The sequence below is a fragment of the Drosophila busckii genome, chromosome 2R, assembly GCF_011750605.1.
Source record: "Drosophila busckii strain San Diego stock center, stock number 13000-0081.31 chromosome 2R, ASM1175060v1, whole genome shotgun sequence".
Classification (NCBI taxonomy): Eukaryota; Metazoa; Arthropoda; class Insecta; order Diptera; family Drosophilidae; genus Drosophila; species Drosophila busckii.
The window spans coordinates 10007769-10022451 of record NC_046605.1 but is presented as its reverse complement, the minus strand read 5'-3'; the positions used below and the strand labels follow the sequence as shown (position 1 = coordinate 10022451).

Sequence of the window (14683 nt, the reverse complement as noted above, 5' to 3'; positions counted from 1 at the left end):
TGCTCAACGCTGTTTATCAACACTTTATCCAGTCCAGTTGGAGTTTTTCAGTGTTCTTCGACGGGTGTGTGAAATTTTTGTTGCGCATTAGGAAAATTTAGTTATTAGCCCAAAGTAACCAAACGAAAATCGAAGCAAAATGTCTGGCAAAGATAGATTACCAATTTTCCCGTCGCGTGGTGCCCAGATGTTGATGAAGGCACGTTTGGCGGGCGCTCAAAAAGGCCACGGCCTGCTCAAGAAGAAGGCTGATGCATTGCAAATGCGTTTCCGTATGATTTTGGGTAAAATCATTGAGACAAAAACTCTGATGGGCGATGTTATGAAAGAGGCCGCCTTCTCGCTGGCCGAGGCCAAGTTCACCTCCGGTGATATCAATCAGGTGGTGCTGCAAAATGTAACTAAGGCACAAATTAAGATTCGCACTAAGAAGGATAACGTTGCTGGTGTCACTTTGCCAGTATTCGAGTCTTATCAAGACGGCGCAGATACTTACGAATTGGCTGGTTTGGCCCGTGGTGGTCAACAGTTGGCCAAATTGAAGAAGAACTACCAGAGCGCTGTCAAGCTGCTGGTGGAGTTGGCCTCGCTGCAGACCTCATTCGTCACGCTGGACGAGGTCATCAAAATCACCAATCGTCGTGTGAATGCCATTGAACATGTCATTATTCCACGCATCGATCGTACACTGGCTTACATTATTTCCGAGCTGGATGAGCTGGAGCGTGAGGAGTTCTATCGCTTGAAAAAAATTCAGGATAAGAAGCGCGAGGCTCGCCAAAAGGCAGATGCCAAAAAGGCAGAGCTACTGCAGCAGGGCATTGATGTGCGCCAGCAAGCCAACATACTCGATGAGGGCGATGATGATGTGCTCTTCTAAGTATTAAACTCCCCCCGTATGCGTGTGTGTATTCCAGCAATATATTATTGTTACTTCTTGTTCAGTTTCCATTTTAATCCACAAAGAATAACGAAAACGTTAATGTATATTAGCTACGTGCAAAGTTTGTAAGCTTAAAGTACGAGTAACTAGTTTAATTCCAATAAGAAAAAATGTATGTATTCCATTTTGTAGTCATTTAGTGGCAAAAATCATGCATTAAAGTCTTTTGTTGTTCCATAAAGCGTACAAATTGTTGTAATTTAGCTGGAAAGTGCATTAAATTTAAGGCATATTGGCTGAAAAAAGGGGTCATCTGACTATATTTTCAATTGCAAAAACAATACAACAAAAACAAGTCATGTGACAGAAACATATGCTCATAATGCTGACAGTGTTGGTAAGCGCGCGCTAGCTGCAACTGCACAGCTGTTGACGTCGGCACGTTTCCAATACGCTTTAGAGTATAATTTTAATTTGTTTTGTGATTAAAATGGGAAGTTGTGAATTTCAAGCTGTTGTATTAGCTGGTGGGCGTGGCACACGTCTGCCGGAAGTGCTGGGCGATGCGCCCAAATGTCTGCTGCCCGTAGGACCCTATCCGCTAATATGGTATCCATTAAATATGCTTGCCAAACACAATTTCACAGGTAAAAGCTTGCAAGCAAAACACTTACAGTTTGATTACTACTTTGATGGCTCACAGAGGTAATTGTGGTGGTGCTGGAGCAAGACAAGCTGGAGGTGCAGCTGGCGCTGGAACGCACGCCGCTTAAACTGAAAATAGATTTTGCTACAATTCCCAGCGACAGTGATTTTGGCACAGCAGACAGTTTGCGTTACATATACGACAAGTAAGCATAATGCCACAATTTAAGACTTTGGGTAATCAAATTGAATGCAATTGCAGAATCAAAGCTGATTTCTTGGTTGTAAGCTGTGACATTGTCACCAATGTTAGTTTATACCCTTTGATTAACAAGTTTCGCGAGGACGATGCTGCTATGGCGTTGCTGCTATTCAAAAGTGGATTCGAGTCGGATGTGGTTATGCCCGGCCCTAAAAGCAAACACAAACCTGAACGTGATATGATAGGCATACATACGCAAACCGACCAATTGGCATTTATCTTTGCCGCCAGCGACTGTGAGGACACGCTTAATATACAGCGACATCTGCTCAAGAATCGTGGACAGCTGGATGTATATGGACGCCTGCTAGATGCGCATATCTACGTGCTAAAGAAATGGGTCATAAGCTATCTGCACAGAGTGCGTTTGCAACAAAACAAATTTTGTCTAAAAGAATTTATTAAAACAAGCTTTGCTTTTGCAGAAGGACAACTTTTCGACATTGAAAGGTGAGTTTCTGCCACATCTTATAAAGAAGCAGCATGTGCGGCGCGCACCCAAAACTGGTCCAGATACTACCTCTGAAATTGTGGCTACCATTAAGCAAGAGGATAATATTTTACACGTAAAGCAAACAATTTAGGTTTGAAATCGTTTACATTTGGTTAATTCTTTTGTTTTCTAGTATGTACCACATACAGCGTTGGATCAGAAGATTACGCAGACGTCGTTGTTCAATCAATCGCTGTCGCATGCGCCTTATCATGGCGACATTGTGCGCTGTTATGCGGTGCAAGCGCCACGTGAAGCTCTGGGCGTGCGCGTTAATACTACGCTGAGTTTCTTGGCTTTGAACAAAAAGTTGGCTAGCATTTGGACTGAGCTAGTAGGCGAAACACATCCACTAATTGCACCTGGCGCTATTGTCAAGTCTACGCAGGCCAAGGATATAATTGCGGCCGACAATGCCAAGCTCTCAGAGAAGACCTCACTCAACTGCAGTGTGTTTGGTGCCAATTGCGTTGTGCATCCGAAGAATATTATTGCCAACTCGATTATTATGTCCAATGCCATTGTGGATGAGGGCTGTAATATAAGTAATTGCATCATAGGACATCGGGCGCATGTAAAGCGCGGATCTGTGCTCAGCAATTGCCTCATAGGGCCCAACTATGTGGTCGAGGAGGACACCAAGAGTCAGGCTGTGCATTTGTCCAATGCGGATCAGTATATGGAGATTGATATACAGTAAGCAACGCTCTTTATTAAAACTTAATGTTGCTTCTTTATTAACGAATTCAGTTAGAAGTTGGTTGCTTCTAGCAGGACATTAAATATTACAAAATAAGGTACATAAAAAACTCGCGCTAAATGTCGGGACTATATAGTTGTATAAAGTATGTATATATATATATAGATAGAAGTATATATGTATGTAGTGACAGTGGGCACAGCTTAAATATTATAGGGGAAACTCCTAAGTGGAGGCACATGCAAGTGGAACGACAAGACTGTTTACAGTGTGTGCTTGTGCATTAAGCTCACTTTCTTCGCTCGTAGAGATACTCGTCTTCGTAGTAGCGCGGCGTGGACGTGGCAATGAACACTTGGGGCCGGCGCTGCTGCAGCGATATGTTAATCTCCTCGGGTGTGCGATAGACCTGCTGCTGATGCTGCAGATGCTGCAATTGTGGCGGCGCGGCAGTAAAGAAGCGATAAGGCGTTGGTGTTACCGTGGGCGCCAGTGTCTGGCGTTGCTGCTGCTGCTGTTGCAGATGATGCTGTTGTTGTTGTTGGTGCTGCAACTGATGCAACTGCAACTGAGGCTGCAGCTGCTGTAGCTGCGGCTGTATGGTGGTTGTAGGCACTGGCACTGGCTTGCGATAGGCAATGGTCGTGGGCTGTGGCTGCTGGTGACGTAGCTGTGTTACCAGCTGCTGCGGTTGCTGTTGGTATTGCACACGCACTTGCTGTGGCTGCGGCGCCTGCGTCTGGTAGGCAACAGCTTGGCGATGCAGCTGCTGCTGCTGGGGCTGATGCTGCTGTATGCGTGGCCTGGGTGCGGGCTGCTCCTCCTCCTCGTCGTCGTAGCGCTCATGCTCGTAGTAGTTCTCGGGGAAATAACGCTCAGAGTAGCGCAGCGTGACATTGGGCTTGCTTTGATGCTCCTGCAGATTGATGGGCTTGTAGAGATAGTCGTTGACGATATGATACTTGGAGGATTGCTTGCAGATGTTGTCGTGGGATGGCGGCATGCAGATCAGATGTATCTGATGGAAGGTGAAGCCCTCGGGGCAGATCCAGGAGTGCTTTTGGTTCTCCTGGCAATAGTGGAAGACCTCACAGCTCAGCGATTCATCTGCATAGTAGCCCGAGTTGCGTTCGTTGCAGCTGAACGAAGATTTGCTCAGCAGCGTGGATAGGCGATCGGGTTCCTCTACTTCCTCCTCCTCCTCTTCGCTCTCCTCGCTCAGCGGCTTCTTCTTCAGATAGTTGCTCTGCTGCTGCTGCTGTTGCTTCGCATTGCGATTCACATACAGTTGACGTGGCGCCTCCTCCTGCTCCTCCTCGCTGTAGTCGTAGAGCTGACGCTGTTGCTGCTGCTGCTGCGGCTGCTGGCGATAGGCCAGATGCGTCTGCGCCTGCGTTTCGAACTCATCCTCATCATCGCCAGCGGCACTAACGTCCAGTGAGCGTGAAGAGAATCCTTTGGGCTGAGCCGTTGTCGCCGTCGAGGCGGCTGCACTTGTAGCAGCTGCGCTCAGGCTGCCCACGGCCAGCAGCAGGACTAGTAACAGTGTTAGGCATTGGCAACTGCATGAGAAAGAAGAAAAGAAAAATACAGAAATGGGCAATCAGATTAGCCAAGTCATGTCATCAATAAAAGTGAGACTTTATGATATGGGAAACTTTTGTGGCCAACTTAATGCGCGCAACGCGGGAAAAACATTTGAACATCGCGAACCTTTTTGCCAACCAAATAGCAATAGCAACAACAACAACAACAAAAGCTAGCAACCACAATAAAGTGAAGACACACTGAAGATTGCAGCCAAAGAAGGCAGCCCAGCGACTCGTGTTATGCAAGAGCCCCAGACCAGGCCGAGAAACTTGTTATAAGATAATGGCAAGACGCTAGAGACACAAGCTGGAACTTGGGAACTCTGCTGGGAGCTACTGAGAGATGTGCAATGATCAAAGCCTGATAACAAAGCCAAGCAACGCTTCATTGATACCCTTTATCAATGGGCTGAGGATTAGAAAAAGTAAAAAAAGGGATACTTATCAAAATACTTTGAAACTTTTTGATATTATCAAACGCCTCTACTCGATGTATCGATGCATCAATTCCAGACACAAACTGCACAGTAAATTAACTAAAGTTTTAACATATATATTTAAGTGTTCAGAGCTTTGTAAATATTTTAATTAGATTACGAACTTATCTATGGCTATCAAGCAATACACAATTTGGCAACTAAAATAAAAGTTTATATATGCCCAACAAAAAAATCTTTAACTTAGCTTAGTAAACTAAATTACTTTTGAAGAAGCTTTGAATTTGTTTTTCAATTTTAAAGTTTAATTTTTAAATGAAAGTAATCTAATTACTTGAGTAATTACTAATGGGTTTTGCGATAACTGAGAAAATTGATTTAACTATTTAGAGAAAAGCAAATGTTTTTTTTATGCTATTTTATTTTTTTCTCAACCAAACTCCACTTGTATTTTTGTAAGCCATTAGCGGCACTTTATGAACTGTTAATGGGATATAAACAAGCCGCAATTTGACCATTTGGCACAAGTTTTGAAAGCGTAAAGAGACTTGACTGACTTTGCAGTAGCAAAGGGTATAAAATGAAGATGTGCAGCCAATGGCTGCTCGACGGGTTCAATTTTGCGCGCCATTTAGTCAACCCACCAGGCAACAACAACAACAACAACAACAACACAGCGACTTGCTTGAATGTCAACTGTGGGCCATACGCATGGCATGCTGGGATATATATATATGTACATCGGCTATATATGCAAGCTCTTTGAACGGTAAACATAGTTATGGCGAGTCTTTGGGGTGATTGGCGGCCAATCACTTGGCTTGGCCAATGTTACGTGCCAGCATTGCATTTTTAATTGAGGTCTTTACGTCAAAAAAGCAGCAACAACAACCACAACAACAACAATAACAGCTACGAAACTATTACCTATGGGTAATAACAGCTAGAGCAGCAGCATAAGTGCGCATTAAACTTTTACTTTCGTTCGGCAATCGAATGTGTCATTAAAAATCCAAGTCGAAGCCAAGTGAAATGACCACAAGCAGCTGGCTTAATGGCGTTTGCGTTTGCGCTAATTAAGCCACGTTAATAAGCCTTTGGGCTTGTGTAATTTGTATACGGCGCATAAATATTTGCCAGCTTAAGTTATTCTGGCTGGCAATTTGTCAGACTGTTGCTGTTGGCTGGCCTGGCCTTTGGCAAATTGTCAAGCACCTTTGAACTTTCCGAGCTGCAGCCAAGTACTTGTGGCAGCTGCACTGTCTCAGCTACTGTTTGATTACGATAATAAGTGTGCATACGTGTGTGTGTGAGCTAACTGGTTGAGTCATTAAACGTAGCCATCAATTCATTGAAATTGGGTTGCCAGCGAAAACATTTCCTAGTGCTCCACATAATCATGCGTCTTGTGGCATGCCAACGCAAAGTGGCCACACTGTCTGCCATAAATGGTGCACACACATAAAGACTCGTTCGCTGTCTGCCAACAAGCAACTGTCGTAGTCCCGATCTTAAGACTGCACTCAGTCCATCTGTCTGTCTGCCCGACTGTCTCTCTATCTATCTCTCTATCTTTGGCTTTATATGTAGCACACGCACACACAGACACACACACACACACACATATGTTATGGTTACATCACAAAGTAACGATGCGTTTACATGTAGCTTTTGATCTGTATGTGTGTGTGTGTGTGTGTGTGAATAAATGCTGCAACCACAGCTATAGCAAAAGTGGTTTCGCTTTGTGTAATTTCTTGATTAACAGTTCATTTCTTGGCGGAGCTTCTTAAGTACTTTGTATCTGAATTTTATACATTTTTTTTGGCTTTGATTTCCTTAAATGCTGCGTGCGCGTGAGGCGTGTGACAAAATGCCAAGCTGACGAAATAACAGCCAATGCCATATTAAGGCTAAATGCAGTCGTTGCAATAATTGCTGACAACATAAATTTCCCAAAAAAATGGAATAGCAAAAGAAACTGCTAGAAAAGCTTGTGTTAAAAACGCGTGTGTCATATACAATTTTTAAAGCCAAATAATATTTTTTTCTTTTATATAATGTCAAACTATGATTATTTTTTTGGATGAACCAATGTAATCCCACAATATTTGTTTAAAGCTTCTTTAACTTTTCTTTATTTATTTCTTTATGCAGTGGGCTGCAGTATTGAATTCATTACCATTGTAAACAACAGCTGCTCTGTTTCAAAATTTAATGGTATGTACATAAAAATTATTAATACGAAATGATTCTACGCGTTGACTCTTAAACACTTTTATACAAAATAAATTAAAAATCAAATTAATTGTAAATTTTATGAAATATTAAATGTATGAATTTGTATTAATTATTTTTTAAATCTAAAGCTATTAAGCATTGATTGCTATATTTATTTGTAGTATTTATTTAATCCAAATATTGTGCTTGTCATTAAATTTGTTGTTATAATACTTTACCTACTCTATTAATTTAGTTTTTAAAATAATTACTAACAGCACTTGCTGCGCTAACTGAACAAGTTCACTTGAGTTTAACTTGCGCTGCGTCTAATTCCATTAGCAGCTATTTAACAGATTTCGAGTTTGTTGCCTAAGTCTTTTGTTTTCACTTGGCTCTACAAGTATTTCAAGTAATTTAATTGGCTAACTATACACGCGCTCGTTAGTCAAGTGCCAGCAAAGAAGAAAAGCCCGAAAAAAAACAGAGCACAAAAAGAAAATATATAATGCAATGAATATGAAAAGCAAAAAAATAAAAAAACATAAATTACACTGCGCTGCTGCGATTACAACAAATTAAAGTACGTTAATGTGCGCACATTTGTACGCTTCGCTATTTAATGGCGCAAACGTAAACGTAAACAATTTGTGTATTTCTTTTCGTCTTTGGCAATGAATTTCATGTGCAACAGACATTTATGTTATGGCCAAAAGTAGTTATAGTTTCGGTCCGAGTGACCTTCGCAGCGGCTTAACTCGAGATGTGCTTCAGTTAACTGCTAAAGACAGTTGAGTTAACAAATTGAAAAAGGCGTTGCTGGCAAAACAATTTATTAATTGCAATAAACGCACACGCACCCGTCCCATAAGTTGGCAAAAAAAAAGATCATTGTAATTACAATGGCCACAAAATTTGCCATTTGGCATGTCTGCAAGTGAGTTGGAGTGAAGTGAAGTGGACGTCGAGGCCGCGCCCAGCTCTGGTTTCGCCATAGTGTGGGGGCAGTGATTGGCAGGGAGGGGCGGGGTGGGTGCTGCACGCATGCGCATTGCTGTGCGTACGCCTAACTGTAATTTCAAACGTTCAGTGTGCTCAGCGTTCGATGGCTGTTGAAATATTGCGTATACGCTGCGTCTAACACGAGCATGTGCAGGCGATACAATTACAGTTGCCATTCGCTTATATAATATTAATGCCAGTGCAGAGCCGCTCACAGGTAATATGAGTAAATGCTAGACGCCTTTTTAGAAAGGATTGTCATAACCTGGCGAATTATGCAATTTATATTGTCTGCAGCGATTGTAAACTTTTTGCATTTACATTTAGTCTGTTTGACCAGTGGCCCTGGCCTGGCAATGAGTCACCAAAAAATTCAGTTGATTGACAACAACAAGAGTAGCACTAATGCTATAGCAAGTCCTATATAAATCTATTTAGTTGCGTTTACTGCTCTCTGCGCCGCACAGACAATGAGATTAGGTAATAAGCGCCACAGGCAATAGACAGACAGACAAAGCTAAAACTCCCACGCCACACACAAACAAACAAGCAAAACATACACACAGCAGTTAGCCAAGTTAGAAGTTGGTAAAGAAACCGTTTCAGACACGCCAACTGGCAACAAGCTGCTGCAGCATTTGTTAAATACGCTTATGGCAATGAGTCTGAGTTTTGAAAGAATATTTTTGGTTGCCAAGCCAAACTCTAAGACAATACAATAAACCGTTAATTATGCATGGCCACTGCTACGTTCGGGGCTATGATTCATAGTCTAGGAACTTTAACTTACTGCATTCTGTATGCAACTGCAGTTGGCAGTTCAGCTTCGCTCTTCGCAGCTACAAATATATCCAAGTGACGTTTAGTAGATTTTACTTTATTTATTTTGCTTCTGATTTTTTTTTTTTTGATGCCACACACTTTAATTCACACACGTCGCTGACACTTTACTCTTCTGTATTTGAGTTTGTCTTTTTATATTTGTAGTTGAATGTTTGTATGCAACAATTGTTGACTTTGCACTCTATGTTAAATGCCACAAGCTTCTGTTGGCTGCGCTAACGTTTTTACAACCAGCTCAAGCAACTAAATGAATGACTTTCTTCAGCTTGTTTATGTTTTATACCAAAAAGCGTCCCAGGCCGCTCCACTAGCGCGCATAGCGCATAGAGTTGCGCTCAAAGAGCTGCGAGTGCTGAGCTGCTCTTAAGCGCGCTCTTAGCTCTTTGAGTGAGCAGCAACTTGAGTGAGTTTTGTTATGAATTCATTAATTAATGAACGTCGCATAAACTTGTAATTAGTTATTTTGTTTTAGCATAGAAAAAATCAATAAAAATTAGAATTAATTATTATTATTATTTTAAAAATATTTCCAGCAATTAATGATGCAAAAATTGAGTTTTTAATTTTTCATAAATAAATAAACTTGGCAGTAAATCATTTTAATTATAATTTTTATTATAAGAGTTTAAAATTATAATTAATTTTTTTTTTAAAGCTATTTTTCAATTTAATTTATTTCGTTTTTATTGTTTTTAAATTAGACACTTCATTTCAATTTGTTGTGGCTTAGTCTTGGCAAATATTACGCATACGCCATGTACTTAAAATAAATCCTGTCTGCTGTCTGTTGGCAAACTTTTAAGCATCAGCTACGCTAATTTTATAGCAAGTGCAAAAATCTGTTGACTGGCTAAGATATTCTCGTAATTAACATTTGAGCAGTTGATTTTCTCAGCCTTCGCTGGCAACTAAAGATGCAACGACTTTTATTTTATAGCTGTGTTGCACTAGTGCTGCATTAGCATCTTGTTGTTGTTGTTGCTGTTGTTGGTGATGCTGCTGCAGTTGAATATAATTTGCGCCGGTTTTTGTTTTTTAACAAACGCTGCTCCCACAGACCGCGAAACCTGCACAGCAACTCAGCGCCAATGAAATGCTAAAAGCTAAGCCAAACACACACACACACACATGAATAAATACTCACATGCATAGCTGTTAGATCTGTTGAAGCATCACATTTGTGTTTTAGCTAATATGAATTAATTTACAACACTGCCAAAACGCCTTAAATGTGAGCCAAAAGTGGGTGTGGCACTGCATGCAGCAGTTGTTGAACTTTTATGTTAGTGCACTTGCCACAGTTTGTGGCGCCGCTTAAGAGATTTTTCTGCTGCGCAGCTGCATTCAAAATCTGTGCAAACATTCACATATATATATAAATATATATTTTTTTTGGTTTTGGCAGCAGCATTGAAGCATTTCGTATACAGTTAGCTTGAGCGCAGTTCAATGTCTAGACATGGACACTGACCGCAGCTGCAGTTGAAGATTTATTTATATATAAGGATTTGGCAATGCACGAGTCTATGCAAAGAAGCGTAACGCAAAGCAAAGAAAGTGCAATGCGCAAATGTTGTTGGCGTTATTTGTTATTTTTGTTTTGCTTTGGCAGCCTCGCTCTTGGCTTGGCTAGCAGGTGATATAACAAGTTCACATAATTTTTGCAGCTCGCTTTGCTATTTCATTGCACTTACGTATCGCATATACTTATATATACTATATAGTTGTATTTAGTTGCAATGATATATAAATGCTGTTGCCTGGCATGCGAAGTGACGAGCAATCATCATAATAATGCCCAGGGCGGGCTGCACGACTCAAAGCCACGTTAATTACGTGTAAGCCCAATCAAATTTGTTCCCAGCTATGCATAATTAATAAGTAAATGTGTTTGCCCTGCCTGATTAGTCAGCTCGGCAATGCTTTGACAATGGCAAAAAGTTAAAAACAAAAAATGCGAAAAGTTGGGCACAACCGAAATTATGAAACTCAGTGCATATGGTCAATATATAAGCAAGTTAAATATATAACAATAATAAACAATAGAGCCGAATCTAAATCCAGAAATGTCCTTAGCTCTTATAGACAAATTGATTGACAGACTAGTTCTATATATTAGTTCTATAAAAAATACAATGCAATTATATTTTTTGATTACTTTATTATCATTAATTTTTCAGCTCATTTGCCTAACTTATAAGACCGCTTATACAGTTTTATGTACCGGGTCTAAAAACAACTGCATTGTGGTGATTGTGGCAAGGCGCGCTTAAATGCTTGATAGTTATTTTTTTTTTGATATTACAATTCCTATTATGTTTGCTTTTGCTTTTGCATTTTCTTGAGGAAGTTGTTGTTGATTGTCACAATGACTGCGGTTGGCTCATAACTGTGCTCATGCACCCCAGACGGTCAGGTTCAATTGAATACGCTGGACAATCATAACAAAGCAGCCAACAACAACAACAGTCAACAGTCATATGCAAATTGAGCTTGAAGCTCAATCAAAGCGCTGTTGATAGCTTCAGCTTGGGCAACATTGCGTGGCAAATCACAATGCGTACACAGTTTTGACACAGTTTGTTGCAAAAGTGTTTGGAAAGAATGTTAGTTAGCTGTAGCTGTGTAACATTAAGTTGCTAACAATGAACTGTTGAAAGGTCAATGTTAATTTGCTTTGCTGCTTGTTGTGAAGAAATTTGTTAACTAAGCGACGGCTTTATATGTTATTAATAGACCAATACAGTGAATTGTTTTAAGCACTATATCTTATATAGACTGCAGCTAAGTCTGTTAAATAATATTTTGTTATTAAGAGCGAATATCTGATAAAGCTGTTCTACTAATAAATTTTACGCTTTGAGTGAAAGTTAAATAAAAACTAAAAACGTTCAACTGCACTGAACTGTAAAAAGCTCTAAGCTAATACTTGCCTAAGTTTAATATTATTAACAGTCAAGCTGCAAGTAAAACTTTATTAAGTAATTGTGGCTCTACATTCATAGGCCTGTTAACTGTTATCTAGTTTCTAAGCAGCTCGACGACAGCCACATAAAATCGCATATTACTACAATGTAAAGTTTTGCATTCGTCGCTTTATCTTGAGGGGGGCTATAAAAGCTGGGCGAGTGCGAAATAAAACGTTAATAATTGCGGCTTGTAAACAAGGCTAAGACAATTCAAGCCGAACTAAGAGCCAAAGCCATAAACTGACTGTGCCGAGAAATGCTCTCACAGTCGCAATCGTAAGCATTATGCTTGTTTTCGTATTGTGTTTTGGTTTATTAACTAATTAACGTTAATGCTTCAGTTGGCGCACACTGCGTATGCGTTATGTCATGCAGGGCAGCGCCTTTCCTTTTGTTTTGGTTTCACAAGAATTACGCTCATGATTTAACCTGACGCTTGTTATTGTTTTTGCTTTCAACCAAAAGCGAAAGTCACACTCGAGCCAAGCAATTAGCCATACTGAGCTAGCGGGTAGTACGTTCTAACTCAAATGCTCGCTATGATTTCTGTTTGAAGTTCAAGGCTTGTTGTTGGGTATTCGATGAGTGGCGAATTGAAATTAATTACATTTCTTATGGTTCTGGGCGCTGGCAGCTCATTAAATTAGCGCAGCTCATACGCAGTTAGCTTTAGATTAAGTAATTTATTTGTTGTCTTTGTTTTTGATGCGGGAACACCCACTACCATAAGTATGCTTACACTCACAATGGTCAGCTCATAACAACAGCCGGAACTTGAGTTCAGTTTGCCGCATGATTTGTAAGTTTTTACTTTTGTGTCTTTTGTCTTTGGGGCTATCAAGATTTTTGATTTAATCTGTGTGCAGCAGTTTTATTTTCGGGCATGCGGAAATATCTTGAACTTGACATTGAGTGGGGCGGGCTGAAGTGTGAAGTGTCTGTTACTCAAGCAAAGAAATGCAAATGCAAATTGTTTCTTTTACTTAAGTGATTTAAAGCGGACGGAAGTTCGCTGAGCTGTGAACTGAATACGCATAGTTTTTCCTAAACATATGAAAAACAAAGAAAAGTTGGAGCTAACTGGAGCCTTCGAACTAAACGTTTTAATAATTGGTTTATGGCTGGGGTTACTCACTCAAACTATTTTATTATTATAATTATTTTTATTATTATTATTTAATTTTATTTATCAATCAGCAAAATGTAGAATTTCTTCTGTTCATTTTCTTAATGAACTATACATAGGAAAAGAAGAGGTAAGAAGACATCTCCGGCCATTTATAGTATTTATTAGCAACAGAAACAATTAAATTATCTACAAATCAGTATTAACTGAGAAATTTTAAATTGTGCAGTTATTGTTATATCGTTTCTTCAGGCTTATTATTATAATAAGTAAATAATTTGATTTTTAAATGAGCATTGAACTCATCTTGAAGTATAAGATTGCATCAATATTGGTATTGGAATCATTGTTGATTTTAGAATCTTCCGTAGATTAGGATTTATCTATACCATATTCAAATCGATTCATCCTATATACACTATACGAAGTCTCTCTCATGCGTCGTGCGTACATGAATTAGGTCAAACTGCATTTTTGGCTGCAATCTGCAAGGTCACCCATTGACAGCTGCATTATTAAGCTGCAATCTCTAATATTTATATCTACGTAGGTGCCGCAGCCAACTTGTGACACTTGCCTTTTGTACAATTCATGTAACTTTTATGCACAAAAGTATTTCAAATCGATTGCAACGCCTATTGTTGAATCATATTTGTTAGTTGAGGCGCTTAAGAGAGCGTGAAGCGTGTGGCATGTCCCACAGCTAACTGTGAATGCGTTGTGTTGTTTTTCTATCACCTTGACAGCTTGGCAGCTCCAGATTGGGCATGGCTAGCTGACTGGGCTGGTTGGCTGGCTGATTAGTGGCAGACTTCGAGGCGTTGCCAATTGATGTTGGCGGTGGGGCAAACAAAAGAAATGCTGAGCTATAGCACAGCAATGTGGTCTAATTAATTTCGGTTCAAGGCGTCTCTGTCTTTATTCGTATTCGTCAGCCCCTGCAGTCTATTGAAGATTTGAAATGTAACTGCGAGTGCGACTGAGATTCGCATTATTTTGTTCGTTTGTTACTTAAATGCCATTGTCTTGGGCCTGGTCTGGGTGGCCGCTCCACTAATTTGTGCCTCACCCAAGCCCAAGCTGCTTATTATTTATGTACGTACTATTACCATTTCAGCAAGTTTGTAGCTAGAGTCATAATTATATACATTTGAGCAGAGCGCTGTATAATTGCTCTTGGGGCTTTATTAAAATGGGTCAGTTGCTGAACTTGAAGTTAGTTACAAATATTTGCTTTGTTTGTGTATCAATTACTTTGACCTTTAAAACTCTTTGCCATTGTGGCTGTTATAATTAAAAAGTACAACCTACAATAATTTGGGCTGTCGCAAACATAATCTATTTAACCGATAACACACGAATTGTACGATTATATTGGCATCTATAAAAAATAAAAAGTGTCTGCTTATCGCGCGTGCCCATTTTTATTTTTTGTAAGCAGCGCAATTCAGTTCGATTCATAATTGGCTACTGTAAACAAACAGTTAAAGCAGCTGACTGTCATTTTCAGTTTT

The 14683-nt window shown here is 40.0% G+C and overlaps 3 protein-coding genes across 4 annotated transcripts; 2 read left to right on the top strand and 1 right to left on the bottom strand.

Annotated features, from left to right (window-relative positions):
• Nucleotides 1-38: 38 nt before the first annotated feature.
• Nucleotides 39-1124, top strand: LOC108595373 (V-type proton ATPase subunit D 1). Its single transcript, XM_017980600.1, has one exon. It carries the CDS (start codon nt 140-142, stop codon nt 878-880), a length of 741 nt encoding a protein of 246 aa, XP_017836089.1. The 5' UTR covers nt 39-139; the 3' UTR covers nt 881-1124.
• Nucleotides 1125-1317: 193 nt separating this feature from the next.
• Nucleotides 1318-7207, top strand: LOC108597524 (translation initiation factor eIF-2B subunit gamma). Of its 2 annotated transcripts, XM_017984120.1 has the most exons (6): nt 1318-1530; nt 1587-1734; nt 1791-2151; nt 2216-2356; nt 2417-2979; nt 7167-7207. In XM_017984120.1, the coding sequence occupies exons 1-6, from the start codon at nt 1374-1376 to the stop codon at nt 7180-7182; spliced, it is 1386 nt and encodes a 461-aa protein (XP_017839609.1). In that variant the 5' UTR covers nt 1318-1373; the 3' UTR covers nt 7183-7207. The 2 variants fall into 2 exon arrangements, with proteins under 2 accessions (XP_017839609.1, XP_017839610.1); XM_017984121.1 differs by lacking the exon at nt 7167-7207 and having other exon boundaries at nt 2417-2992.
• Nucleotides 3247-9303, bottom strand: LOC108597525 (transcription factor SPT20 homolog). The gene is made up of 2 exons (XM_017984122.2): nt 9022-9303; nt 3247-4545 (listed from the first exon to the last, which is right to left on the bottom strand). Exons 1-2 carry the CDS (start codon nt 9024-9026, stop codon nt 3273-3275), a joined length of 1278 nt encoding a protein of 425 aa, XP_017839611.1. The 5' UTR covers nt 9027-9303; the 3' UTR covers nt 3247-3272.
• Nucleotides 9304-14683: the final 5380 nt, after the last annotated feature.

What these genes read in the sequence shown, in the direction of transcription:
- LOC108597524 (XM_017984120.1), top strand. Translation starts at nt 1,374, where the DNA reads ATGGGAAGTTGTGAATTTCAAGCTGTTGTATTAGCTGGTGGGCGTGGC. An exon ending in TGCCAAACACAATTTCACAG is followed by an intron (nt 1,531 to 1,586) that starts GTAAAAGCTTGC and finishes GATGGCTCACAG; the next exon opens with AGGTAATTGTGGTGGTGCTG. An exon ending in TTGCGTTACATATACGACAA is followed by an intron (nt 1,735 to 1,790) that starts GTAAGCATAATG and finishes ATGCAATTGCAG; the next exon opens with AATCAAAGCTGATTTCTTGG.
- LOC108595373 (XM_017980600.1), top strand. Translation starts at nt 140, where the DNA reads ATGTCTGGCAAAGATAGATTACCAATTTTCCCGTCGCGTGGTGCCCAG.